Genomic DNA, 24,173 nt, shown 5'->3' with positions numbered 1-24,173 from the left:
GTTAAGAAATATAAGGTCGAGTAAGTGAGCTAAGAAGAGCGAATGGAGCTCTCGTGAAGTGAGCGGAGACTGAAACTTCCGCCATCGTCACTCAAGTCAGACCGCCTACACGGCGGTCCCAGCCTCAGCCTCCACACTATCTCATGCTAACCTGTATTCAGCCAGACTTTGTCTATGGAGTACGGTTTTTTATTTCAGGTTACGCTCATTGATGGCCATGGCCTACATACTACTGTATCAATTGGAGAGAATCACACTTGGAAGCCTATTATGTTCATTTCACAATTCCTAGTATACTCGACCACATAGTACATGAGGGACACAGGCGTCTTAAAAGATACGCCCATGGCCCAAATCCAAGACCGTGGAAACAAAAGGGAAGAGAATTATTTCCATCCGATTGCGCTGTGTCATAGCGCAATTTCAACATTCGGTCCCGGTTTCATATTCAAAGATCATAGCATACATTCCAACCAAATTTCAATCATTGATATGATCTCCGATCATAAAAGAAACCAGAAAGCCCATATCGTTCATTCCATAACAAGTCAAGTCAACATAAAAAAGACAATAAAGGAGAAGAAAAAGAAGAAGCCAGCGCTAGCGTCATTACCTTGGAGATCATCGAAATATATGCGGGGGAGAATAAACAGGGAGAAAAGGTGAAGGAAGATACATCGCGAGGTGAGAATTTTGTTCTATACAGACGGCAAGCAAGAGAAGTTTTGAGCGGCATTCGGCTTATTATGTGAATTCAACACTATGCCCTTGTCGCTCCTGCCTTGCTCGGGCTCTCTCCGCACGTCTTCGGCGGCGATTGCTGGCATACTCACTCGCGTCGGTTCCGGTATATGTCCCAGGCGATGTGATGCTTCCAAATGGGTTTGTCGATGGAGGCCGCGGCGGTGGGAAATTGCTCGTGCTCTGCTGTGGAGGAATATAAGACTGGGAGGGGGGTATGCTCCCTGAAGCTGCTGGGCCCTGTGCATAAGGCAGGTGGGCTAGTGGCGGGGGAGGTGAAGTTGCAGCCGCCGCTGGAGCCGCTGCTGCAGCACGTTCTCGATCCATCTGCTCTTGTTGCCGGCGTTCGAGCTCTTCAACTCGTCGCCAACGGTCACGACTGCCTGTGCCCTCGTTGCCGGAGACCGAGCTTGCACTTCCATTTCGGCGGCGGGAGTTGCGTCTCTCTCGACGACGGGCTTCTCGACCGGCAGCTGCTTCCTCCTCGGTTAATCGTCGAAGGGTGATGTTTCGGCCATCCTCGTGCATCTTCACCTTGATTGACACTGGTGGAGATTCGACGTGGTCGTCTCGTTGCCATGTGCCGCTGCCGCCAGGCGGCAGGTGTCCCGTCGAATGACCTGGAGGGCCCGGTGCTGGTCCTGGAACCGGAACTGGTGGTGGGACTGCTAGATTGTATTGAGATTGTTGTGGGGGCGGCGCCCCAGGCCCTGTGGGTGTCATGGTCGAAGCTGGATCATAATGAGCTGGCGGAGCAGGAGGCATTTCTGAGTGAGCACCATCGACCGCTCCCGAAGCAACGGGGCCTGCAGAGAGCGCCGAGTCTGGCGGGTACTGCGCACGTTGTGGACGAGGTGTTAAATCGGTCGAGACATCAGTGGCTGTTTGGGAAGCGAGGCGTTTTCGATGAGGGTAGTATCCATCCCCAGTGTATCGTCGCTTGCTGTTTGCGCGAGCTAACTTTTCGTTCTCGAGTTCGTGTCGTCGCAATTCCTCTACATGACGCTGCTCATCACTCTTCTTTCCGCGACGGGAGAAGAAACCCTTCACAGCTGCCAGTGCACCAGCCCCAAACATAGCGTTCCGAGCTCCATGATGAGATGGGCCTTCGTCCTGGGTCGACAAGTACGAGTAGTCATAATAAGATGAATTCGGGCTTTGCGGCCTGCTGGGAGGCCTAGTGGGAGGCCTAGTGGGAGGGCGATTGACGGGAGCTGGATAGCTTGGACCAGGTGGAGGACGGTCATCCAGGCGGCTTAAACTCTCTTCTGTCATGCTGTCCGTCCGACGGTGGGCAGGTTGGTATCTACCCGATTCAGCGTCGCCTTCGCGGTTTCGCCTCCTGTCGAATAATTTCTTAGCGAGCAGAGCACCACCACCGAGAGCGCCGATTTTGAGGAATTTGCTTCCCCAACCGCCACCACGGCGTGACTCCTCATCCGAGTCTTTCTCATCCATGTAAGACGTATGAGAGCCATCGGAGACGTGGTCATGGTTTCGGTCTCGGTTGCGGCGCCGGAAAAAGCTCGCCAACCCAAGCCCAGCTGCTCCAGCTGCTGCCATTTTCCCGAAATTGCTATGGCCGTGGTCGTCGTCGTCGTCCGGACGGGACACATAGCTATAACGGCTGTCATAGTCTCCATCTCCAGAGGGCCCTCTGTCAGAATCATAGCGATAGGACAGATAAAACCATGTCGCCAGGATAAGGAACACGGCGACGGCGTATAGGATAAATAGCGATTTTGGGGATCCATAAAGCGTGAGTCCAAGTGGGATTTGGACAATTCCTAGAATTCCCAGAGCACGGCCTATCCACCGATGAATCTATAGTCCGGTTAGAGTCAAGTATTGTTGGTACCGGCAATCTACTTACCACTAATTTGAGAGGCACGTGGTGTCTTTTCTTATTCCGCTCAATTTTGTGGACCAACCAACCCCAGAAGATCTGGAAAATGATAATGACGTATATGGCAAGACCGATTCCGTGGTGAGGGTTCGAAAGGCTTCTCTTCGGACCGACAGCAAACCAGCCGAGAACAAATACGACAGTGCTCAGAAATAAAGTGAGAACCTGGCACCAAACATGGTATTTGAAGGCTCGGTATGGATTTCGAAGCGAGTAATACCGGATGAGCAGAATCGATAAGGGAACCAGCCCTAGGAACACGATCGCAGCGATAATGCCATGGGCAGCAATAATAGTATGGTAATTAGGCATATCTCGGAATCTGTTTCCCATTCCTATAGAAATGTTAGCAAGAATAACGTAAAGCTACTGGTTGCTATTGGGAGCTCACCATTGTATCGCATTGTTTCGAAGTTTACACCCATGAGATTGGGCAAGAGAAAAGTGTCGCGGTCGAGGTCCCATGTTCCATCGCCAACATGCAGAGTATTCGAGGCATAAGAGGCGTCCCCAGGGGACGTGAACCCTGAATCGCCCGACATGGCTCGGAGGCCACAAGGCCTTGCTCACGACCAGCTGAGATTGCTCCAAGTGAATTTGAGATGGCGGACGTCGATTACCGTAGGAGATCTATTGAGACCCCCGCTTTGAGGAATGCACCATGCGCCGATAAGACGATGAGGGTTGAATCGAGAACGCCGGTATCTCGGTGAATAACGTGGATGGCTGCTCGAGACCGTGGAGATGTTGTTGAAGAATGTGTCAGTTCCTGGTATGCGATCGATCGAGACTGGCGGTGGAGCAAACGAATGGCAGTCTAATCGTAGAATATCGAGGCGGGGAAGAAATAGAAGTATTGGGATTCACCACGCAAAGCAGCAGCGACGTTTCAGCCGCAAAAAAACAACAATAACAATGAACGAGGGATCTCAGGAAAGGCCACAAGAGGATGAAAGAAGGCCAGTTGCAATGCATCCGATCGAGATTTGATTGACCTCACCCGCAGAAGTTGAGAGGCTGGGAATGCCGCAGCCAATAATATAATGCCTTTTGTGGTTTAGCGTGCCAGCGCATAACCAGAGCAACCGCTGCTGACTGATTCTAGCCCCATTCACCGCCTTCTGTTTCCGGCCGATTGCTATCTTATCTCTCCAGATGACGCGATTCCAATCCCTTGTCTTCAGCTTGTCTTCAGCTTGTCTTCGACCTGAACACCTTTCCTATGGACTGACAGCGCAATGTCGCAGCTCGAAATTTTTGCCAGGGCCCTCTCGCGGTAGGTGATACTTCTACTGGGGCCGACAAGATCGTTCCCCACGATCAGTGGGTTCATTACTAACTGCCGATCTCAATAACGATAACAGCCTCTTTGGATGGATATAGTAAGCAACCACGCCTTGAATTTACAGCAGCTGATCCGTATCAGAGCACCATAAGCTAACAAAGGTGTCAAGCACATTTTGCTGGTCTGCTTCGTTTTATCCGCAGCCCATTGACAACTACCGCCGAAAAGCGACTACCGGATTGGCCATCGACTTCCCTACCGTCAATGTTCTTGGGTTCGTCTGTTATACCGTGTATACAGGAGCATTTTTATACTCGCCTGTGATTCGGCTTCAGTATGCTGCTCGGCATCCTGTATCGCAAGAACCGACGGTGCGGTTCAACGATTTCGCCTTTGCTCTGCACGCTGTTGTCCTGAGTGGCCTGGTCTACTCACAATTCTGGCCGAGCATATGGGGTTTTAAGGTTTCGCGCTTCCAACGAGTCAGTAAGCCGATTGCAGGACTATTTTGGGGCTCCTTTGTTGCAGTTGCTGTGGTAACTTGCATTGTCTTAGCCAAGAGCCCCGACGAAGGCTATGAACCGTTAAGCTGGGCTTGGATCGACGTGGTAAGCACAACCAATTGGGAGCTCTACGCCATGCTCGACCTATTTTTAGGCTTGTCTGACATAATGTCCCAGATCTATGCCCTTTCATACGTGAAACTAGTGATTACGGTTGTCAAGTACGTCCCGCAAGCATGGGTCAACTACAAGCGTAAATCCACACGTGGCTGGAGCATTGCTCAGATTTTACTGGATTTCACAGGGGGCCTGCTTTCGCTAGTCCAACTGATCATCGACTCCGCCTTTCAGAACGACTGGAGTGGCATCACGGGGAATCCAATTAAGTTCCTGCTGTCAAACGTCACAATCTTCTTCGACTTGATTTTCATGGTGCAGCATTATATCCTTTACAGAAATGCCGAGAACGAAGACAAGCGTAATAATCCTGACGAGAACAGCCCTCTGTTGTCGGACCCGGACGAGCGCGGAGCAAATGCTTTGGCTGCATAGAGTTGGGTACCGCGTACATTTTGGGTAACCGTCAGTGGTGATGTTTTATCATGTTTATGGGTATTTTTGGACATATAGAGGATCATCTCATTTGGAATATCGGGAGAATCGGATTATATGCAGGAACGAAACGGTTTCATAAGTTTCCATCTAAGCCACGATCAATCGGTCACGATCAGAGACATAGTGGCACAGTAACTAGCTGAAGACCCAAGCCTTTGATCCTCCTCGTAATTCTGGGCCACTGACTCGCTGGGTGTCGGTTTTCCATGGAGAATTGTCACTTCTTCATCCCCACTTATTCGGACAGAGTCCCAGAAGTTTAGCCAACAACTGTAATACTGTCCAGCGAATCAGAGGCGCACAGAGTATAACCGCACAGCACAGCCATGTGTAGGAATATTTGGAATTGTATACCGTATACGTGGTGTCCATGCGCAAAATCCAACAGCAGCTTGCGCAATCATCAATCTCAGACAAGCTGTATACGAGTCCGCTAGGCAACAAGTACGCTGTCAGAGTCTACACCCGCAAACCCCGATATCTCCGTTGAATCGTTTGATGAATTGCCCATGAGTCACTGCTCTACCAGGATCTTCTGCTTACACTCGACGTATTCAAATAACCGCATTGTTATCAGCGTCTACTTATTCTCACCCCATAGGGCTTGATTCTCGATTTGCGCGATGTCGCGTGGGGTCCGGATCTGAGTCAAGCGTAAATGTAATCGTAAAAGGGAAAGAGAGAACTGTGAGACTGGACAGGTCTCTCCATCGTTGGGATATCCAAGGAATGGTCCAATCTGACTCTCGGATCGGGGAAGCGTTAGGTTGGTCTTGAATGTTTGGAGATATTTTAGGAATAAGAAACGGGTCGGAGATACGCTGCTCCTGGTTGGTTGGTTTGTCCGCACGGATCACTCGACCTCGCAAGCTCAGCCACGTGATCTGCGGGCGTCACTCGTCAGTGGACAGTGGACAGCCAGCTGGAGGCCCGTTGCACCTCGCAAGCAAAACTCCAGCTCGCAAGAACCAGGGCTAGGTTATCGGCAAAAAGCGAGCGATTCATCAAAACTCATGCAGACTTACTCTGGTTGCAGCGATGAGCTTAACGGGACACCGCTGTTTTGGCACTCGCCACTGTCAACGCGGGTCTGGGGAGGGACCCGACGGACCGCCAGTCTGGAGCGTTGCCCGGCGAATGCACGAATGACCGTTGAGGTTCGCCAGAATGCTGGCGGTAAAGCGCTCGAGTCACGATCTGCGGTGTGCGTCCGTAGCCTGCGCCTTGGCTAGGAGCATCAGCCACAATTCATACGGCTTATCCAATGACAACGCCGCTTTTCCATGTGAATTATGGGTCTTGCCAAGTCGGGGCTCGGGGGTTATTTTGGGTGGGCTCAAGGACCTTGGATCTGGCACGTTTTCTTACCCAGTTTGCCGGCTGGGGCGCTTGTTTGGTCTCCGCGCACCATACTGCCTATTCCTTACGACGCTCTCTGGGGGCTAGCCCGCTGAACCAAGCTTTCTCTGCAGATCTGGTGCAGCTGCCTCTCTCCTCCTCATGAAGCGGTAAGTTAGGATCGGGGATGCCGTGGGCTCAGGCATTCACCAACAGGGCGTCAGTTAGACGGTAGGAACTCTACTCCGGACCTCTGGCCTGGCCAGGAGGGGTGAGGGGTGTTCAGCCCTACCGGGACGACAGCGAACCACCATGCAGACACTGCACGACACAGCGAATGAGCTGCCGGCCCACCAGCCTAGTCTGAAGAATGACCCAGCCCCTGGCCGGGAGATAGATACCACGTAAACGTATGAGTTCAGCTACCGGTGGGGTTTCGTTGATCGTTTGGCAACCGAGCTGAGACAGTGACATTGGCGCTGTAACCAATCCATTCCTTCTGCCAGCTGGGCGGGACAAGACATGTATCTGGGGGAGATTTCCGGGCCCTCTGTTCAGCTTCCTTGTTGGCTGACAGCCAGAAACATTTATCTAGCATAGCCACGTCTGACTCTCGAGTATGTTGGCAGACTACTAATATTAAAACACAGGCCTGGGGCTCAATCTGATGCGAGTTTCGATACTGCATTGCACTGCACCGCGACAGGTTCCAGAATAGAACTTGTATATTCATCACTGCGCAACCAACAACTCAAGACAAAGGATATAAAGTCATGCTGCTTGCTACGGGCCTATCTGACGGTCTTCATGGAATGACACACCACTGCGACTACAACCACCACGACTCTTACCGCATTCTAAAGCAACACAGCGGAAAGGCATGGAAGATGGAAGACAACAGAGCTGTACGTCTATTACCAACCAACCCTAAGCAACCCTGAACTGACAAATCCACAGAGAAGACAACGCTACGAAGTCCCCTACACAACCGCAGCCATGGACGGCACTCTTCTGCTCCCAGACGACTCGATGCTCTACACCTCGCAAGCATCTTTCGCCCCCATGTCCAGCCAACAGCCTGTCCATCTGCCAGAGGAGTATCTCCCATACGGCAGCCATCTCGACGGTTCTTCCTACTACCCAGCACCTGAGACTCAGCCCTACATCTCGCACCAATCCCCATACTATAACCCCGCAACCACTACCTCAGCCAACCAAGCCCAACCAAACTCACAATGGCTTCACCCCTCACACGCCTCCACCTCCTCCCGCCATCACCACCACCACCATCACAGCAACACATCCTACCAAGAGTCCATCCCCTCCATCGCCTCTTCCGACCTCGACCCAGACTTCGACGTCGACATGGACCTGGACCTCGACATGGACCCCCAAACAGCCGGAGGAGACCTCCTCTCCTCGCCATCCCCAAACCCCCCATCCCGCACCCCTTCAACCCACTCCACAAACACAAAAGACCTAACCCTCTACGGCACACCCTCCCTCAGCCACCCAGGCGCCTGGCGCTGCGCATACCCAAACTGCACCTCGCCATCCCTCTTCCGCCGCGGCTGCGACTTGCGCAAGCACTACAACAGACACAGGAAGCACCTCTTCTGCCGGCACGACGGGTGTCCGCAATCCAACCCGCAGGTCCCCGGCGCTGGGTTCAGCAGTAAGAAGGACCGTGATCGCCACGAGGCGAAGCATAACCCCGGCATTATGTGTGAGTGGGCTGGGGAGGGATGTACGAGGGTCTTTTCGCGCGTGGATAACATGAAGGACCATGTGAGGAGGATTCACCTGAGAGTGAACTAGGAGCTGGCTTGTTTTGTTTATCTATCTACAGAGCTGGCTCTGCGGATAATCTTATCTTACGAAAAGGGGGGATGGAAAGTTGGCCTGGGTTGGGTTAATGTCTGTACCAGATTGCATGGGTGGAATGGGTATAGACGGGCGGACGGCGCAAGTTTTGGTTGTGGTTTCAATATTCGATGTTTTAAGGGTACTAACTAGTATGATTTTATGTGGTGAGATACGCTATTTGTTGAAAATACTTGTTATGTTAAATAGTCATAGTCCGGGCTAGCTGGCTAGCTTTGCTTCAAGTTGTTGTTTCTTATTCATTCTGCCCTTTCGAAAGGCCTTCATTTCTTTCACTTAATACACACGTCAACGCCAGCCACGTCAGGCCCATGACGTAGAGATGTATAGACGCCGACCTCCCGGCAGGGGGCTTTCATAAATACGCAGCAGAAGATAAATACACCTCGAAAAGGCTGGGAGACTTGTCATATATCTTAACAAAATGAAACTAACGAAGGAAGATGATGGACAATATAGGTAGATAGTCACTTAACGCCGGAAACCAGGTTTACACTCCACGCTCCATCTTCGCCCTTTTGGTGGTCGGACAAAGAGAATGCAAGAAACGAATGACCGAGCACAAATGTTCTAACATCTGGTATCGCTGAATAATAAAAATAAGAGATAAAAACAAAATATCATTATGCATGTGCTGTGATCCTCTCATGAGTCGGCCGCGTTATTCTCCGGTGGATGGAGAAAGCCGTCTCCTAACAGCGCTCGAATTGAAACATTGTATAATCGGCACAAAGGCTATTGAGGATTTATTCGACGTCGTCGCCCTCGGCCGTTTCCCTCTGGTCGTTGTGAGAGAACGTGTCGGAGAGCCGGGTCATCTTTATGCTTGTCCACATGATGGACCCTCACATGCCTGCCGTTGTTTAGCATGGTCCATTTTACTGAACTGAAAAAAAGCGTAAAGCACTTACCGCTGGAGATTATCGGGCCGCGGGTATTTATGTTGCTGGTCTGGACAGAATGGACATACGTATCCGGGGGAGTTATGGACAAGCCCGTGGCGAATCATCTCATTCTTCCGTTTGAACCCCTTCCCCCCAGGACCACGTGGGCAACCTTCAATTGGGCAGAAGTGAGGTCTATCTTGCGAGTGGACATTCGCATGTGAACTAAGCCTATCAGGATACGTCTCCTTTTCTTATGTTTATATCAGGTTTGGGGGCTTACTTTAGTAGATACTGCGTTTGGAAGGGGGCTGCTGAACATCCAGGATGTGAGCATTTGAATGTACCTGTCGGAGCAGTTGCCACGTTGCCTTGCGACGAAGGCGTGAAGCTTCCAGGATCACATGCCGAGGCATGATCAATCGGCGTCGGATAACTTGCCGCTGGGCTCCTGTTGGAGGCTATAGATTGCGAGTCGTATGGATAAGGCCCGAGTGGTTTGGCGCCTCGCCAACAAGGCTGCTGTGAGACCGGCGACGACGCAACAGACGCAGCTTGCAAGCTTACAGGCGAGGGATGTGAATACGGAGTAGGTGGTATCTTTGACTGGGGTAATGGCACGCGATAATGGTCCCGAGGGCTGGGTTCAACCCTCGGCATAGGCGGGGAGATGGCGGTGACGGGAGGTAGCGAGAATGACGGTGCCCGTGTAGTGTGTGTAGGGGGTCCGGTGGGCGGTGGCGGTAATACAGGCCCGAGTTGGGTGTGAATGGGCGGTAATTTTGTGTTGGAAGCATTGGGCGAATGGCCTGTTGACGGGTCTTGAAGCGCCGGTAGCGTGAATTGGTCGATCAGGAGTTTACGGTGTTTGTTTGATGGGTTCGGCTGTTCCCCCACAGGTGGGAGAATCACACGTCCCTGTGGTCCTTCAAGCCTCTCAAGTGCTTCAGAGGAGAGCCTTTTCAAGTCGCCCGGGTTTTGGTGACCCTTGGAAGCATCTCCTTGACTAAATGAGTTGTTTGCAGACCTCCAAAAGCCGTGAGGATCTGAATTTCGCCATAGGACATCATCGGCCGCTTGTTGCCCAACACGGAGCTCGATTTTCCCAGATCTAGGGGGATTCTTACTCTCAAATTTGGCGTCATCGTGCTGCGATGACTGCTCTTGACTTTCAAATGGGGGCGGCGTCGACTTCCTGGGGTTGAAATTCGGCTTGAATACTTCAAGCGGTGGGGAATCGGAGCCCATTGCTTCGGTCATGGAGGCGGCGGTTTTTGGCGCATCAGGAGCGCCAGCCTCTATCGCAAAGCCGTTGAGCTTGTTTAGTTGGCTCTCTTGGGCGAGGTATTCCTATGGTCTTTCTTTTTTTCTTCTTTCTTTTTTTCCCCCGCTTTCTGGTCTTTCCTGATGGAGACTCCAAAACAGCACCCAGGTTGAAGAAGATAAGAGAAAATGAGTTCACTTAGACCATTAGACCAAGCTAGGCGACACGATTAAATCTGGAAAGAAGTCAATACACGCGAAGATATTACAGAGAAATGCGACAATAAGCCTCGAGGGGTTGAGGGGAGAAATAGGTTACACAGGCGAGAGGTGGGAGGACACGTTGGGTGAGAGTCACCAGTGAAACCCAGACGGCAAGTAACAATAGCGGAAAAGATGAGGAGTTGTCAAGACAGATTGCATGGTGACAGCAGGGTTGGGAGCAAGAGCATGGGTTGATTGTGGAAAGCGGAGGCGAAATAAGCTCACCTGTTTTCCAGGAACGGATGAGGCTCAATCGGAGACAAGTCGCGCACCGGTTGAGGCTCAAGAAGCGAGGTCCGGCGAGAGGTCAAAGGCAGCCCCTCCGCTCGAGATTTAGAAAATAGCTGGGGAACAGAAGTCCTGGAATGGAGAGAAAACCGGCTCCTAAAGGACTGAGATGACGCCAGCGTCGATCGCAGGTGAGCTGGTGGAAGCCTGGGTGGAAGCGCCAGAGAGGCTGCTCGGTGATTTTGCAGCAGCCGTAGAATGACCTCACGCCGCGGAAAAAAAAAAAGAAGGAAGAAGAGGAAAAGGCGATTAAGCGAATACAAGAGGGAAGATCTGAAAGAAAGAAGCAAAAAGGAAAGGATGATGATGGAGAGAGGAAGAACGGCGCGTAGATCAGGGAAGAAAAGACAGGGAATGCAACGTAGGGACTGGACGGTGGTTCCTGTTCAGGTCTTCTTCACTCGGGCTGCTTGGCAAGGTGGACACGGCGCAGAGCTGCCAGAGCCTCTGAAGCGGTCAAGTGGTTGAGGCTGCAGACGAGAGGGATGATGGGGTGATAATAATAATAATATAAGGTGATCCAGAGGAAGCAGCGGGAAATCAGCCAGAAGCGCCGCACCTTGGATTCTGGAACCACTCGAAATCTGGACGATGGAGTGGAGAAGTGGCACTTCCGTGAGTCCGTCAGGTCCCCGAACGGGGAGAGATTGGATTCTTGGGTTTTCTTGAAACCCCGTGAAGGTTTGCAATTCAACTGATCAGCGGGGGCTCAGAGGTTCACCGTAACCTCCGGTGACTGCCATATATGATGATGATGGAGAGGAAGAAGCAAGCACCTCAGGAGAGAAAGTCACAGGAGGGGATGACTGCAGACGCCGCCACCCAGGCAATCATCGAAATAATTATCTCAAGGCGAACAGAGGTGGGGAGGGGGCATGAGAAGAATAATGCAAGAAAATAATAATAATAACATTGGGATTTAATAATAATCCCGACGAAACCTGCCGAGTCCGCCGCCGGCTGCGAGATGTGATTGGGTGTTAAAAGAGTTTCGAGGGCGAGTCACTCGTTAGTAGCCTCAAGCCGGCTCAACAAGGAAGGAGAATTGATTGCTTGAGATGTTCTCCGGCATTTCGTAATGCCACGCCCGCGACCACCAGCACGAGCGACCAAACGAGACTAACTCAATTTCAGGCTCCAGTCTGCTCCACTCACACTGATGAGGCTCTATCTCTGCACTGCTGATTGGGTGCTGCTGACAAGGAGGCTGAAGTGCTCGTCGTTCTTCTGCAGAGAACCGCCGTGGAACTTGCCTGAAGGATTCGCCGTGTCCTTCGACTTCCAGACAACCTCGAGAGGGATCCTCAACAGGCTTTACTCGTATTCGCTTCTTGTTCACGATATAGACCACGAGATCTCGCTTTCCTGCTTTGGGAGCTCCCTGCTTTGGGAGCTTCCTGCGCCGGGTGGAACAGCAGTGCGTGCTGTCAGCAGTTGGTACCTAAGGCTGCAATGCGCCCTCGCTGACCGCCACGAAGCATATCCACCTCCAGCCCGACTTGGACTCGTGGAGAGGGGAAAGCAAAAAAGAAACAATCTACGTATGCGAAGAGCAAAAAGAAAAGGCAGGAAAAGGATAAACCAGACTAGGGAATCGGGGCTAAGGAAGATGAGGAAGTCAACCTTGGGCGTGGCTGGCGGGACCTGGAATACGCGCACGAGTACAATGTAGCACGGGGGTAGTCCAGTCCAGATCCAAGCCTGGAGACCATCGAGCTTCCACAATCCACGGGCCTCTGTGAAAGTTGACTACTTTAGCGCCCTTGCTTCCCGCTCTCGCTGGATTTCTGGGATTCTGGAAACAACGCTCTTCTTCACGGATTTCAAAGGGCTCAACCGCAGATGGGACCCACGAACAGATCAGACGGCCTCTGTGGAAAGGACCTTCCTCGACAGCCTCCCTGGTCAGCAGGAATGGGCTAATCTCCCTTGGCACACAGTGGTTGGGTGATTCGTGGCAGCAACTGTCACTTTGCAGTGAAGTGATCGGCCACGTTTCCCTGTCTTTCCCCTCTCCACTACGGAGCCCACTCCCCCCATGCGGCCTGCACACCTGCAACTTGTGGAGGGCGAAACAACCCTCAGACTTGCGACTCCTCACGGAGGGAATGCGGCTTGAAGGAGGGTCAACCCGAGACCACAGAGCCGCTGTATCATCCTCCTCCGTTGCCCAGAGCATTCCGTATTGGATGCAATTTAAGAGCTGTTGACGCTCCGTTCGTGGATTTTGACGATGCCCAAAGCGCTTGGCCAAACCGGGTCCGACTGATCCTCCCTCCAAGTCTGGCCCCAAGAAGGAGCTTGAGGAGAAGGTCCTCGTCCGTCTCTCCAAATCCTCGCAAACAAACATTATTATGGATAAATTCGCCGGCAGCACAACACCATTGCAATTCCGCTGACTACTCGGAGTACGTCGAGACGAGAAATATGGGCCGTCTGACAGACAGGGAGCGATCCCAAGCCTGTCCCCCTTGTCTAACCACAACGAGCCCTTGTTGCTGGTCACATTCCTATTCAATCTGGCAATATCCGATTCATGGTTGATGAAACCGCCGCCCAGTGCTTCAGATAAATAATGCGTTGATCTTCACTCATCAAGGCGCGAGAGCCGCTCAACAATGTGACATCGTTACATTGGTGTCGCCCCTCTTCATTCTCGAACAACGCTCCTTGTCCAGTCTAAGTCTAACCCATCTCCAAGTCAGCGACTCAGCAGTCTTCATTCCAACCAGCCTCTGCCCAGATCCTGGTTGTGAACTCGACTCTCTCTCTATTTTTGCTTTTTTTTTTGGCGTTTTTGGAGGTCTCAATACGGAGTGTTGGTCCCCACTAGTCGCTCAATCATAATTCCGTGCGTGGACATACCGGGAGAGCTCCTTTTAGTAGGTTATCGGATTGGTCGCCATTGGTTGACACGCACACCTCCAACTTCTAGTCAGTCAGAAGGTCGTACTCTCATTGTCGTCGTGCCTATAATACTGCGGAGTATAGGCTTTTGAGGCGGGTCAAGACTCAAGGCGGATCAGCGTCGACTCACAGAAAAAAGGAAAAAGAAAAAAGCACCGAATGAGCCGCACCCAATTAGTTTCAGTTGTAGAACCCCGTTTACCCGTGAGCTTTGAGGCCGCCCGCCTCATGCATTGCTGACGATGCGTTGGTTGCGCCTCACTGGGCCGGGTGTTTCCCTCTTGGCGCAGTCGATAACTCATCTGAGAACCTCCAGGATCGTGGACGCAGCAATTATCTCCTCCTTCGCAACCCACGCCGCCACCAATTCCCCAATCATATCTGTTCCGAGATCGCTGGGATTCGTATCCTTGGTTCTTTGTTCGCACTAGACGGCCCTCACCTGCATGAACATTTGCCTCGAGAGCTCGAAGTCAACCTGGATGTTTGAAGTTTGAACCCCTCCTGCACGATGGATGTAAGCCAGTTGGCAGGCTTACGGGAAGCGCATCCTTTCGAGTGCCAGGTGGGGAAGCGCTCAGACATGAACGCGACGAGCTGCAATAATTCTGACCACCGGGTTTACTCAAGTCTGGCTGGTTAGCTGATATCATCTGATCTGATCCTTTTTTAACTATATCGATTGATTTAAACTCTCTGCGAACACACTGACCTCGAAACAGGTTGTCTAACATGAAATAACTCGCTGGTCGTGGAGATATATATGTATATCTATTCGTATATGACATGACATGACGTGACATGTAGATGCTAATAGGCCGCACAAACAATCCAACGCCACGCAATCGAGAGCCTTTTCTCTAGTCTCCACAAGGTTCCTTCCGTAGGTAGTCAACTACTGAACTAAAAGGTCCTGGCTTTCGGCCGGGTTGGCACGCTGGCATGGCTCTCCCTACAATTTGCCCTTCTGGCGAAGGACGGCCTGTACCTTCTGTACTCGCTCCCATGCCCCGAGGGCAAATGGCACCGTCTTTTGGGCATACTCTGCGGCACGCGCGCTGCTAGCCTGCCTCAAGGCATAGCGTGCTTTGATGCCTTGCATGATAACCGAGCTCCTCCATTGAAAGAATGCGTCTCCCCAAATGATCTCAGGCGTCGGATCCCATCCGGCATATTCGCTGTACCACCGCAGGCAGTCCTCTCGCGTGGGCAAACCGGCAACAGCGCCTGGCCTGAACTTCTCCACCTGGTATTCCGTTCCTTCGAGGAAGTATGGGCTGGTGAGGTTGCAAAAGTCCGAGAGCGGGTGTCCCACCGTGGCCATTTCCCAGTCCAACACGCCGATAACACGAGGCTCGGTCTTGTGGAAGACCATGTTGTCAATCTTGTAATCGCCGTGCACTAACGTCCCACGGTCCTTTGGCTGTGTGCTCTTGTCCTGAAAGAAGGCCACCATCTCCATGAAATGGGGCAGCTCCCCGACCGGCTCCTTCGATTCTACGTCGACGGCTTGAGATTGGGCCTTGGAGACTGTCGTAAACGTGGCGATCTGTCGATCATAGAACCCTGTTGGTTTTCCGAATCCTTCTAACCCGATGGACTTGGGGACGACGCGATGGAATTTGGCTAAGGTTCGTACGGCATCCTTCCACCTGCACAACGTTAGTCACTGACATACGATTACAGAATCACAAGGTATAGATTTGCGTACAAAGCTGTTCTCTCCTCAGCAGATACCTCCGGGATTGCGGGATCGGTGAATATCCTCCCATCCAGGAACTCCATAATGTAGAAGGGTGTCCCAACTACGCTGTTGTCCTCGCAGAGACAGTACGCCTTGGGGACAGGCACGTCCGTTTGTTCCAACGCATGGATAATCTTGTATTCCCGCTCAACCTTGTGTGCGGTCTTCGACAATAATTTGCCTGGCGGCTTCTTGCGCAGAACGAACTTCTTTCCGTCGGAGGCGATGAGCTGGTAGGTTGGGTTGGATTGGCCGAAACCAAACTAGGAGACAAGACAATGAGGGTTAGTTCTTTCTTCTCGGGTTGGCTCCATGGCCGCGGTTTGATTTGTTGGTTGAGTTACCTGTTTTACCTCCAGTGGTGTCTTGATGATGGGTACATTCTGGTCGATATACCGTTCCAGGGCTGGAACATCGATCGGTTGACGTACGGTACCTGCCATGATCCAAATGCGTCAAATGCAATGAATATGTGATCAGTTATGGGTCAGTCCTTTGGCAACTTAGATATAGGAATTGAAGCCAAAGGGGACTCATGACCAGGACAGAAGCATTGCCGGTAATAAGATGGCTCGGAGAGCAATGCCTCCCCAGCTTCCACAGCCGGACCGAGGCCCAACTGGACAACAACAATTGGTTTCTGCGGGGCGTCGGCTCACTTTACGCCATCCTGGACAGACCATGTGCGCAGTTCGGCCCTGCTTACTCATGGAGGTGCAAACGCAGCAAACAGACGCCTCCCACTTTACGCGTGCCCCTCACCGCCAGACGCGTTCCAGCTCCGGGAGTCTATATCAACTCGACAATCGCTTGCGTCTCTGCTGCAGGCCATACACCGCACTTTCTCCTCTTTCATATCCTCCTTCTCTTCCTCAATCTCAACCCTGATCCATTCACCAACCATACCATGACCAAGGAGACCACTCCACCACCCAAAGAAACCACCACAGCAACCCACGAACCTCCCTCCCTCCCCGCGTCGCCGCTTGCCAAACGACCCAAGCCCTCAAACACAGCCTCCAATCCCACAGAATCCGAACCAACCTCCAAAATGGGCTCCAACAACGCCGCCACCCCCATCCCTTCTCTCCAGGTGAAAAAGCTTATCGACACCGCTCGCGCCCCAACTCGCGGCTCCGCCTTCGCCGCAGGCTACGATATCTACAGCGCAAAGGAAACCGTCATCCCAGCAAAGGGAAAGGCGCTCGTTGACACAGGAATCGCAATTGCTGTTCCCGAGGGGACTTGTATGTTACCTACCCCACCCAATGGCGAAACCCAACCCCCCTAAGAGAGAAAAATAAGAAAGCTAACTGGAATTATGAAATCCAGACGGCCGTGTCGCTCCCCGAAGCGGACTCGCATCGAAGCACTTCATCGATACCGGCGCCGGCGTGATCGACGCTGATTACAGAGGCGAGGTCAAGGTTCTGCTGTTTAACTTTTCCGATGTGGATTTCACGATCAATGAGGGGGACCGCATTGCGCAGCTTGTTTTGGAGAGGGTATACTCTTCCACACTCTTCTTACATATTTTATGTCATTGGATACTGACACATGAATGCAGATTTACACACCCGAGGTTGAGGTTGTTGAGGAGCTGGCAGAGAGTGTTCGGGGAGCTGGTGGGTTTGGAAGTACCGGGAACTAGGGGAGCTCCTCCGTGGTAAGCTGGATAAGGATATACTCCGTACATGAGAAGAATTATTTCTGGTTGGACATGACTCGCCTTGAGTAACAAATACGCTACGAAACGAACGATACGTTAGATAGATGGGATGCCAGAGTCGAGCTCTTGCCTCTGCTCATGATCTAAAAATAACAATAAAAACAACAACGGAATACTAGCAATGCTCTCTATGTTGTTTAGTGATGATAATGACAGCACTCCAGCTAACTTACTGCCACTGGGCACTGGGAACCGGGGCAAATGCATGCAATGTAACCCAACATATTGGATTGGGCCCGTTAGATATAGACTTCAATAGTCCCCCTCCCACTCCTTCGCCTTGAACTCCACCGTAGGCTCCCGCAAAAACCTCACGTTCCTTACCAGTCGAATCTCGCCAGCCTTCGTCCGCCGTAGATGTTCCTTCTTCTGCACCTCCTCGCTTCCCCCAGACGCAGGCGCAGTGGCCGCGAGTTCCACATCCCTCGCCTCATTAGTCTTCTCCAGCACATTGTGCATACTAGCCAAAACCTTCTCGGTGGCCTTTGCAAGCGGCAGCTCCGTGGGGCGTACATCGTCGCCCGATACCCAGGACTTTGTGTTCCGGAGGTCTGGGTTGCGATCGGCGAACACGGCCTCGCGGAGGCGGGCGACGGTTAGTGCGGCGAACATGTCGCCTGTGCCGCTGAAGAAGCAGTCTATGGCTGGGACGTCGATGCGGAAGAGGCGCGGTTTGCCGCTGGAGAGGGTTGTGGAGCCGATCACGGTTAGGAGGTTCTGGGTGGAGTTTGGTGAGGGGTTTTCTTGCGATGGGGAGAGTTTGGAGAGTTGCACTGAGGTGATGATTACGTGGGGGATTTTGTAGGTTGCGTGTAGGGTTGTTATTGCTTTTGCGAGGGTTTGGAGGGAGGTTATTTGGATGCCGGAGAGGACTCTGGATGCGGGGTGGGCGGTTAGTTATTGGGTTGGGGGATGGAGGAGGGGCAAGTACTCGGCTTCGAATTGGTTTGGGAGGATCAAGTCGGCATATTGCACAATGTTCTTGTATGCTGGTACTACATCGTCGTTGACGTATAGACGGCCTTGGTCGCCCATTACGGGGTCCAGGACTGATATGGTTGGTGCTGTTAGTTTGGTGAAGACGGCGGAAACATAAGTGGACAACGCACCCCAAAAGAAAGAACCGGGACGGGCTGCAGCCTTGCGTTGGAGGTCTTGACCGATAGACCCGACGGCTTCAACAGCAGCAGCACTCGGCGCATAGCCGGAGAGCATGACATCAAAGTCTGTGAGGTTGCTCATGCACAAGCCTTCATAGAGGTTTCTGATCTCCTCTGCTGTTGCCCTAGTGCCCTTGAACTGGCGGTAGCCAGTATGATTGCCTGGAACCAAGTTAGCTTTGAATATAACTATGGGGGCGAGTACTGACTGAAATGAACGGTATTCAAAGCGGCAACATCACAGCCCAGAGACTGCATGACGAGGGTTGCCATTTTGTTACCGACATGGCTTCTATCGTGTCAGCTCGGCTGTAATTACACGTCTGATCCAAAACTGGAAACATAGTAAGGGGGTGGCATACCCATAGACAACCTGCAATTGTCAGTGTCCAAGCCTGATAAGTGGTGGGCTGGCAGAGTGGGGGGAAGCACATACATGGCTGGCAACGGCAAGGACCCTCGTTTCGGGGACCAGATCTGCGGACATGGCGGAGAGGAGAAGAGAGGAGAGGAGAAGAGTTAGGTCCTGACGCGGGCGCGGGTGTCTTGTCTACAGCGACCAGGAAGTTGGAGGAGTCATGATGCTCTCCGGTTGCTGACTGCGATAGACAAAGTGGACTCGACGCAGTTTTTGTGGAGGAGTTCTCGACCCTCTGATTGGTAGACACTGGGCTTCTGTTCCTGCGGTCGAGTATCCTCGATTCAACACGATGCGATGTCCTCGTATTCTGCCGTAGATTCTACGCCCGAGATGGACTCGCAAAAGGACGCAATGGCTCGGTACGGTCCTTCAGGGTTGGGAGTGGTGCTGTTCACCAGGCACGCTGTTGCAGACACGAGAGAGGCAGAGACTGGCCCAAAAGCAGGCTGCCAGTCAGCCCTAAGCTCGACGAAAGTCGCAATCTTGGACTCGAATAGCGGGAGAATAATTGGCCATCCGGAGGCTGTCGTGGGGGGCTTCACGTCGTAAAAGGAATGGCTGATGGGCAGAGTCCAGACGCTTCGATCAGGCACACTAAAGTAGTCTCAGTCGCAGTCTCTTTGACGGGCACCATCTCCATCGCCCCTAATCCTCTTCCTCCTCCTCTCCTCCCCTTCTCTTTCCCTCTTCCCTCTTGTCTACTCTATCCTTGCGCTTTCTTTGTCATTCGCTCTTTTGCTTTAGGCCATTCGGTCCTTTGTTTCCATGTGACTGTTGCACTGCACAGTCCGTCCAGTCGCTCTGCCACTCTCTGGAGTATACAGTACAATGTCTTGCCCATAATCCTCGGACTGGCCTCACACTCGTTTCTCGTCTTTTGCTTATATGCTGTTATTGCTCAACTATTCTAATCCTAATCGCATTACGCCTGTCCGCCGCTCGTGTTTTTATGCCACTCTCACTCCCATCATCGAAGCCGACCGTAACGAAGCCACGCCTTGGCCAGAATGCGCCCACAATCATGGATCAACTTCGCCCACGTACGGGGATTGCTCGTCTGGGCTTTGGTCCTTCCAGCAGTTCTCGCTGAAGAGACTGCGACAGAATCTGCCGGTGTTTCGCGACCTGGTCCAGACCAAGAGATCGTCGACATAGTGCCCGTCAAAGATGCTCCACCCATCGCTGGGACGAATATCCACCATCAGGGACACGCCCACGAGCATCTTCAGGTGGAGGCCGATGAAATCGGATCTCTCATCCAGCGATCGTCGATATCGTCTAGCTTCCCCACGGCCTTCGACACCAGCCTCTCCAACAACTTCACCACAAAGAGCTGCCCAAGCTTCTTCAAGAAGTTTCTCGCAGACTCCAGCTTCACCGACTGCCATGCCATCTCTACGCTCCTTCGCGACTCTACCGGATTCTTCCACACTCTTAGGTCCGCCGCCTCCACATCGCATGTCCTCGACACGGCCTGCTCTGCCGACGTCTCGTCCTGCTCCTCCACTATGTCCAGCTTCGCCTCCGACCTCCTCGACGACGACAACTGCGGCGAGGACTACGAAGCCGGCAACCCCCTGGTCGCAAACGCGTACTACGACATGATCACCTACGAACCCATCTACCGTGCCACCTGCCTCCAAAACCCGGACACATCAGACTACTGCTTCGTCGATGCCGTCACAAACTCCTCCAACCCGGTTGACTACGACATCTACTTCCTCCCCTATGGCAGCTCGATTGACTCCTCATCCACCCCAACCTGCGGCCCCTGCCTCCAGGCAGCTCTAGACATCTTCAGCGAATGGGCTCAGGTCAAGGACCAGCCGCTTGCAGATTCGTACCTTCCCTCAGCCAAAGCAATCAACGGCAGGTGCGGTGCGGATTTCGCAAAGGTTAACATCACCGTTGGTGAAGAGGACGACGTACCCTCTGCTGCTTCGTCGCAGCAAGTTGTCTCACTCCCTCTCTGGCTTTCCCTAACAGTAGGCGCTGCCCTAGTATCATTATGAGATACCCAACCACCACAATCCCTACGACCGCCTCTTCAAACCTCCCTTCTATATATACATATACCATTACTATTCTATTAGCAAGCGTATCTCGCCTTTGGCACTCTTACACTCCTTATCTTATTTTTAGCGTTGTCGTCCCGGTTTTGATTTTGATCATGTTTGGATGATGACAACGACTGGCCTTTTGGCATTTGATTGCTGGATCTGTGAATATACCAACTATATAAACCTAATATGCGAAAAAAAAGTATGTTCTTGGTGCATTCACTGCATTGCAGTATAAAATAAACAGTTAATGAAAAAAGAATCAAGAATACACGTTAGAAACAGTTGTTACTGAGTTTTAGTTCTATTAGCCTTGCAATTTCATTCATCATGCCGCGTGGCCACTTTCTTCTTCACTTCTTCTTCCTTATTGGAAACATTCCAGCTGGATTCTCTGAATCGCAGTAGATACAATAGGTACACGTTCTAACTCAGGTAGGTGGTGAGGTATATCCAACTCAAATATATCACCCATATAGGCTGAAGGAAAAGGGGAAAGGGGGTTTATAGTATAATATAATATGGACGGAGAAACAAAGGTCAACAGAAAAAAAAATAAGCATATGGCCATCGCTTCAAACAACAAGAACACTCATTTACCACGCTTAATTGATTGATATGTGAGAGCATTATTGACTTCCATGAGAAGGCACACCAGCACCCATTGCAACCCCAACCAAGCTCTGCGGTGGACCAAAGCTGTCGCTTGGCGATTTGTTTAGTACTGGCGACACGCTCGCGTTCGCGGCTGCCTCTCTCTCGCGCTTAATGCGAAAGTAAGCGGATTTTGCGAACCGGTTGAGCTGTGCCCAGAAGTGTCGCCCTGCGGGGTGGAGAGCGATGCGCTCAAGAAGGTCCGCTGTTGCCTCGCGGACGTTCTGGTCTGGGTGGAGAAGACCCATGGAGATATAGAACAGGCCTGCCTGGCTCTCGGGGGTGACCGTTAGAAGCTGGCAGATGCCGGCGTAGTCTTTGATCGAATGCGCAAGAGCGAGATAGATGTTGCCGGCGTCGAAGGAGGGCAGTTTCAGCATCCGGAGGCGGTCATGGTGATGGTAGAGGTCGGGTTTCTGGATGGGGCGAGCGGGATAGTACATTGCTGCAATGTCTTGAATGAAAGAGTAATAGGATCTAGTAGTTCGCCAGCCTTCGATACGAGAGACAGACGCCATCAGTTCGCGTTGTTTGGAGGCTTCGTCTGCCCAGACATAACCGTGGCCGCGCAGCGTTGTTGGATCGCCTGGATCTGATTGCAGGCCGCTGGGGCTCTCAGGAGAAAGCTCCTCGTTGGGTCCGATAATGTACAAGTTTGACGCTCCGTAAACTATCTCCTCGAATGCGGCTGAAACCCGTGTGAATTTCGTGATGTAGGCGCGCCATTTGGCCCTGATCGCGTTCTCGCCGTATCGGTTTGCGATACTGCGCAGGACATCTTCCATGAACAGATTATCTCCGCTGGGATCGGCATTTGGGCCTCCCATGTTCACCGGGCCCTGCTGCTGGAAATACAGTAAGCCGTCGGTAACTGGTGCCGGTTCAATGTGATTACTGATTTTAATCCGGCCTGTAGGCAGGTCGCAGAGTACATCCCACCATTCTGGATGATTGGCGAACGCTGGATTTGTGACCCCTGCAATGAATCCCGGCACCCGCAGGAGGTCGTCGATTTTCGTCAAATCCGTGTAGGGAAACGCATGACGGGTGAAACCACGTAAAATCCCACCAGATACCAACGCACATGCAGCTAGTACTGCTTCTGCAACCTCCCCAGATGGTCGGTTGTGGCCAAGAAAGACAACCCGTTTCTGTGTCAACATTGCGTTAACGAGAATGATGATCGGATGGGTGTAGGCACCACTTGTGGTTAAATGAGGATGGAGAGCGAAAGACTGTGGTGATGCGGCATGAGGTGCGGAAAAGACTTGGATGAGCTTGACAAGCGAAAAATCGCCTACAATCTCAGGCCAGATAACCGTCGGCACTTTCACTGGAATAGGAATGTCGTGATAAATGATTTTAGACTCAAATTCATGGGTATCTCGAGGGACTATGTAGCGCGGTGCAGGGCCCCTTTTTGGTGACGGTGGGTTGTCTTCGTCGATTTCGTGTAGTTCCCCATCCTCAATTGCTCGCTGATGAATCATCTGTTCAAACTTTTCGATGAACATATCCTTGCAATTGCTGGCTTGCAATATCTGGCGTTCGAGCAGGTTCAACTTTGGCATCGGAGACAAGTCCATGGCGTTCACGGCATTGTAAAGCGTTTCAAGGGTTTCCGGGTATGGTGATTTAAAGTAGTCCTCCAGGGCTAAAAGTAAAATAGGCTATTTTCCGTTAGGACGATCATTCATGGAAGATGTTCATGGAAACGCTGCGTACTTTATATATGTGAAGGAAAGAATGCCGTGTACAAATGGCCATCGCCTTGACTACGGCACCTCTGATAACACGTCAGCTGTTATCCTCACACAACAGAGCTCTGGAGGTCGGATGGGGAAACTTACCGCTTGACAGTGTTGTCCTGTTTCGTGTTGACCAGGTTGAGCACATACATCAAAGGGGGCCCTTCGCCGCCGTCTTCTTCATCACTGCTTTCGTCTTCCTCCGTGTCCTCCCCAGAATCATCGTCCAAATCAGGACTGTCTTCTTCGTTGTCGCCCGAGGATGTCTGTGTCTTCTTCCCTTTCCTCTTCTTTTTCTTTCCCGACGCTGGGTCCTCTTCATCCGCCTCTGTGCTTGTGTCTTTGTGCAAGAAGAATATAGTCCAATCCTGGCTCCGAACGTGTGTCTGATCCGGCAGCATCAGCTCTGCCAACATGCCTTCATCGCTGCTAATGGGTCCCGGATACTGGTGTTCCATAATTGGACCCCGATCAATGTGGAAGGACGCAACGAGGATGAATTCCACGTGGCGCTCGGGTGAATCACGGGGGTATTGCGATTTACATCGGCGTGGCTTTGAAACCGGCCCAGCAGTCTGCTGGTCAAGGCGGCGGATATTTGATGCATCGGAGCTTCTGGGGGAGTGTTTCTGGACAAATGATGGGGAGGGTGATAGGCGAGGAAGTCCATTTGACTTTGGAGGGCTAGAGGACGAGTTCCCCGTCCCATCTGAAGTCCGCATAGGCAGTGTAACGTTCATTTTCTTTGTTGTGAGGGGAAGGGACTCTGCGGAGAGGAC

The 24,173-nt window shown here is 52.0% G+C and overlaps 8 protein-coding genes across 8 annotated transcripts; 3 read left to right on the top strand and 5 right to left on the bottom strand.

Moving 5' to 3' along the window:
* Positions 1-744: 744 nt before the first annotated feature.
* On the bottom strand, positions 745-3,189 carry APUU_11849S (uncharacterized protein; the record flags this gene model as incomplete). Its single annotated transcript, XM_041697984.1, has 3 exons — positions 745-2,565; positions 2,615-2,982; positions 3,039-3,189. The coding sequence occupies 3 exons, from the start codon at positions 3,187-3,189 to the stop codon at positions 745-747; spliced, it is 2,340 nt and encodes a 779-aa protein (XP_041551215.1).
* A 696-nt stretch (positions 3,190-3,885) lies between these two features.
* Positions 3,886-4,987, top strand: APUU_11848A (putative L-cystine transporter; the record flags this gene model as incomplete). The annotated part of the gene is made up of 4 exons (XM_041697983.1): positions 3,886-3,923; positions 4,012-4,029; positions 4,102-4,540; positions 4,613-4,987. The coding sequence occupies 4 exons, from the start codon at positions 3,886-3,888 to the stop codon at positions 4,985-4,987; spliced, it is 870 nt and encodes a 289-aa protein (XP_041551214.1).
* A 2,174-nt stretch (positions 4,988-7,161) lies between these two features.
* Positions 7,162-8,206, top strand: APUU_11847A (putative C2H2 transcription factor; the record flags this gene model as incomplete). Its single annotated transcript, XM_041697982.1, has 2 exons — positions 7,162-7,293; positions 7,346-8,206. The coding sequence occupies 2 exons, from the start codon at positions 7,162-7,164 to the stop codon at positions 8,204-8,206; spliced, it is 993 nt and encodes a 330-aa protein (XP_041551213.1).
* An 801-nt stretch (positions 8,207-9,007) lies between these two features.
* On the bottom strand, positions 9,008-10,416 carry APUU_11846S (uncharacterized protein; the record flags this gene model as incomplete). Its single annotated transcript, XM_041697981.1, has 3 exons — positions 9,008-9,125; positions 9,184-9,381; positions 9,440-10,416. 3 exons carry the CDS (start codon positions 10,414-10,416, stop codon positions 9,008-9,010), a joined length of 1,293 nt encoding a protein of 430 aa, XP_041551212.1.
* A 4,414-nt stretch (positions 10,417-14,830) lies between these two features.
* On the bottom strand, positions 14,831-16,065 carry APUU_11845S (phosphotransferase family protein; the record flags this gene model as incomplete). The annotated part of the gene is made up of 3 exons (XM_041697980.1): positions 14,831-15,530; positions 15,590-15,885; positions 15,967-16,065. The coding sequence occupies 3 exons, from the start codon at positions 16,063-16,065 to the stop codon at positions 14,831-14,833; spliced, it is 1,095 nt and encodes a 364-aa protein (XP_041551211.1).
* A 1,538-nt stretch (positions 16,066-17,603) lies between these two features.
* Positions 17,604-18,998, bottom strand: BUD16 (pyridoxal kinase; the record flags this gene model as incomplete). Its single annotated transcript, XM_041697979.1, has 6 exons — positions 17,604-18,225; positions 18,283-18,400; positions 18,461-18,673; positions 18,721-18,800; positions 18,874-18,884; positions 18,948-18,998. 6 exons carry the CDS (start codon positions 18,996-18,998, stop codon positions 17,604-17,606), a joined length of 1,095 nt encoding a protein of 364 aa, XP_041551210.1.
* A 941-nt stretch (positions 18,999-19,939) lies between these two features.
* On the top strand, positions 19,940-20,944 carry APUU_11843A (uncharacterized protein; the record flags this gene model as incomplete). Its single annotated transcript, XM_041697978.1, has 1 exon — positions 19,940-20,944. The coding sequence occupies one exon, from the start codon at positions 19,940-19,942 to the stop codon at positions 20,942-20,944; it is 1,005 nt and encodes a 334-aa protein (XP_041551209.1).
* A 677-nt stretch (positions 20,945-21,621) lies between these two features.
* Positions 21,622-24,134, bottom strand: APUU_11842S (AFI1/MesA family protein; the record flags this gene model as incomplete). The annotated part of the gene is made up of 3 exons (XM_041697977.1): positions 21,622-23,316; positions 23,372-23,432; positions 23,497-24,134. 3 exons carry the CDS (start codon positions 24,132-24,134, stop codon positions 21,622-21,624), a joined length of 2,394 nt encoding a protein of 797 aa, XP_041551208.1.
* Between the last annotated feature and the right edge of the window lie 39 nt (positions 24,135-24,173).

Source organism: Aspergillus puulaauensis, chromosome 1 (assembly GCF_016861865.1).
Source record: "Aspergillus puulaauensis MK2 DNA, chromosome 1, nearly complete sequence".
Classification (NCBI taxonomy): Eukaryota; Fungi; Ascomycota; class Eurotiomycetes; order Eurotiales; family Aspergillaceae; genus Aspergillus; species Aspergillus puulaauensis.
Note: the sequence above shows the minus strand (reverse complement) of the source record. Positions and strands in the feature narration are given on the sequence as shown.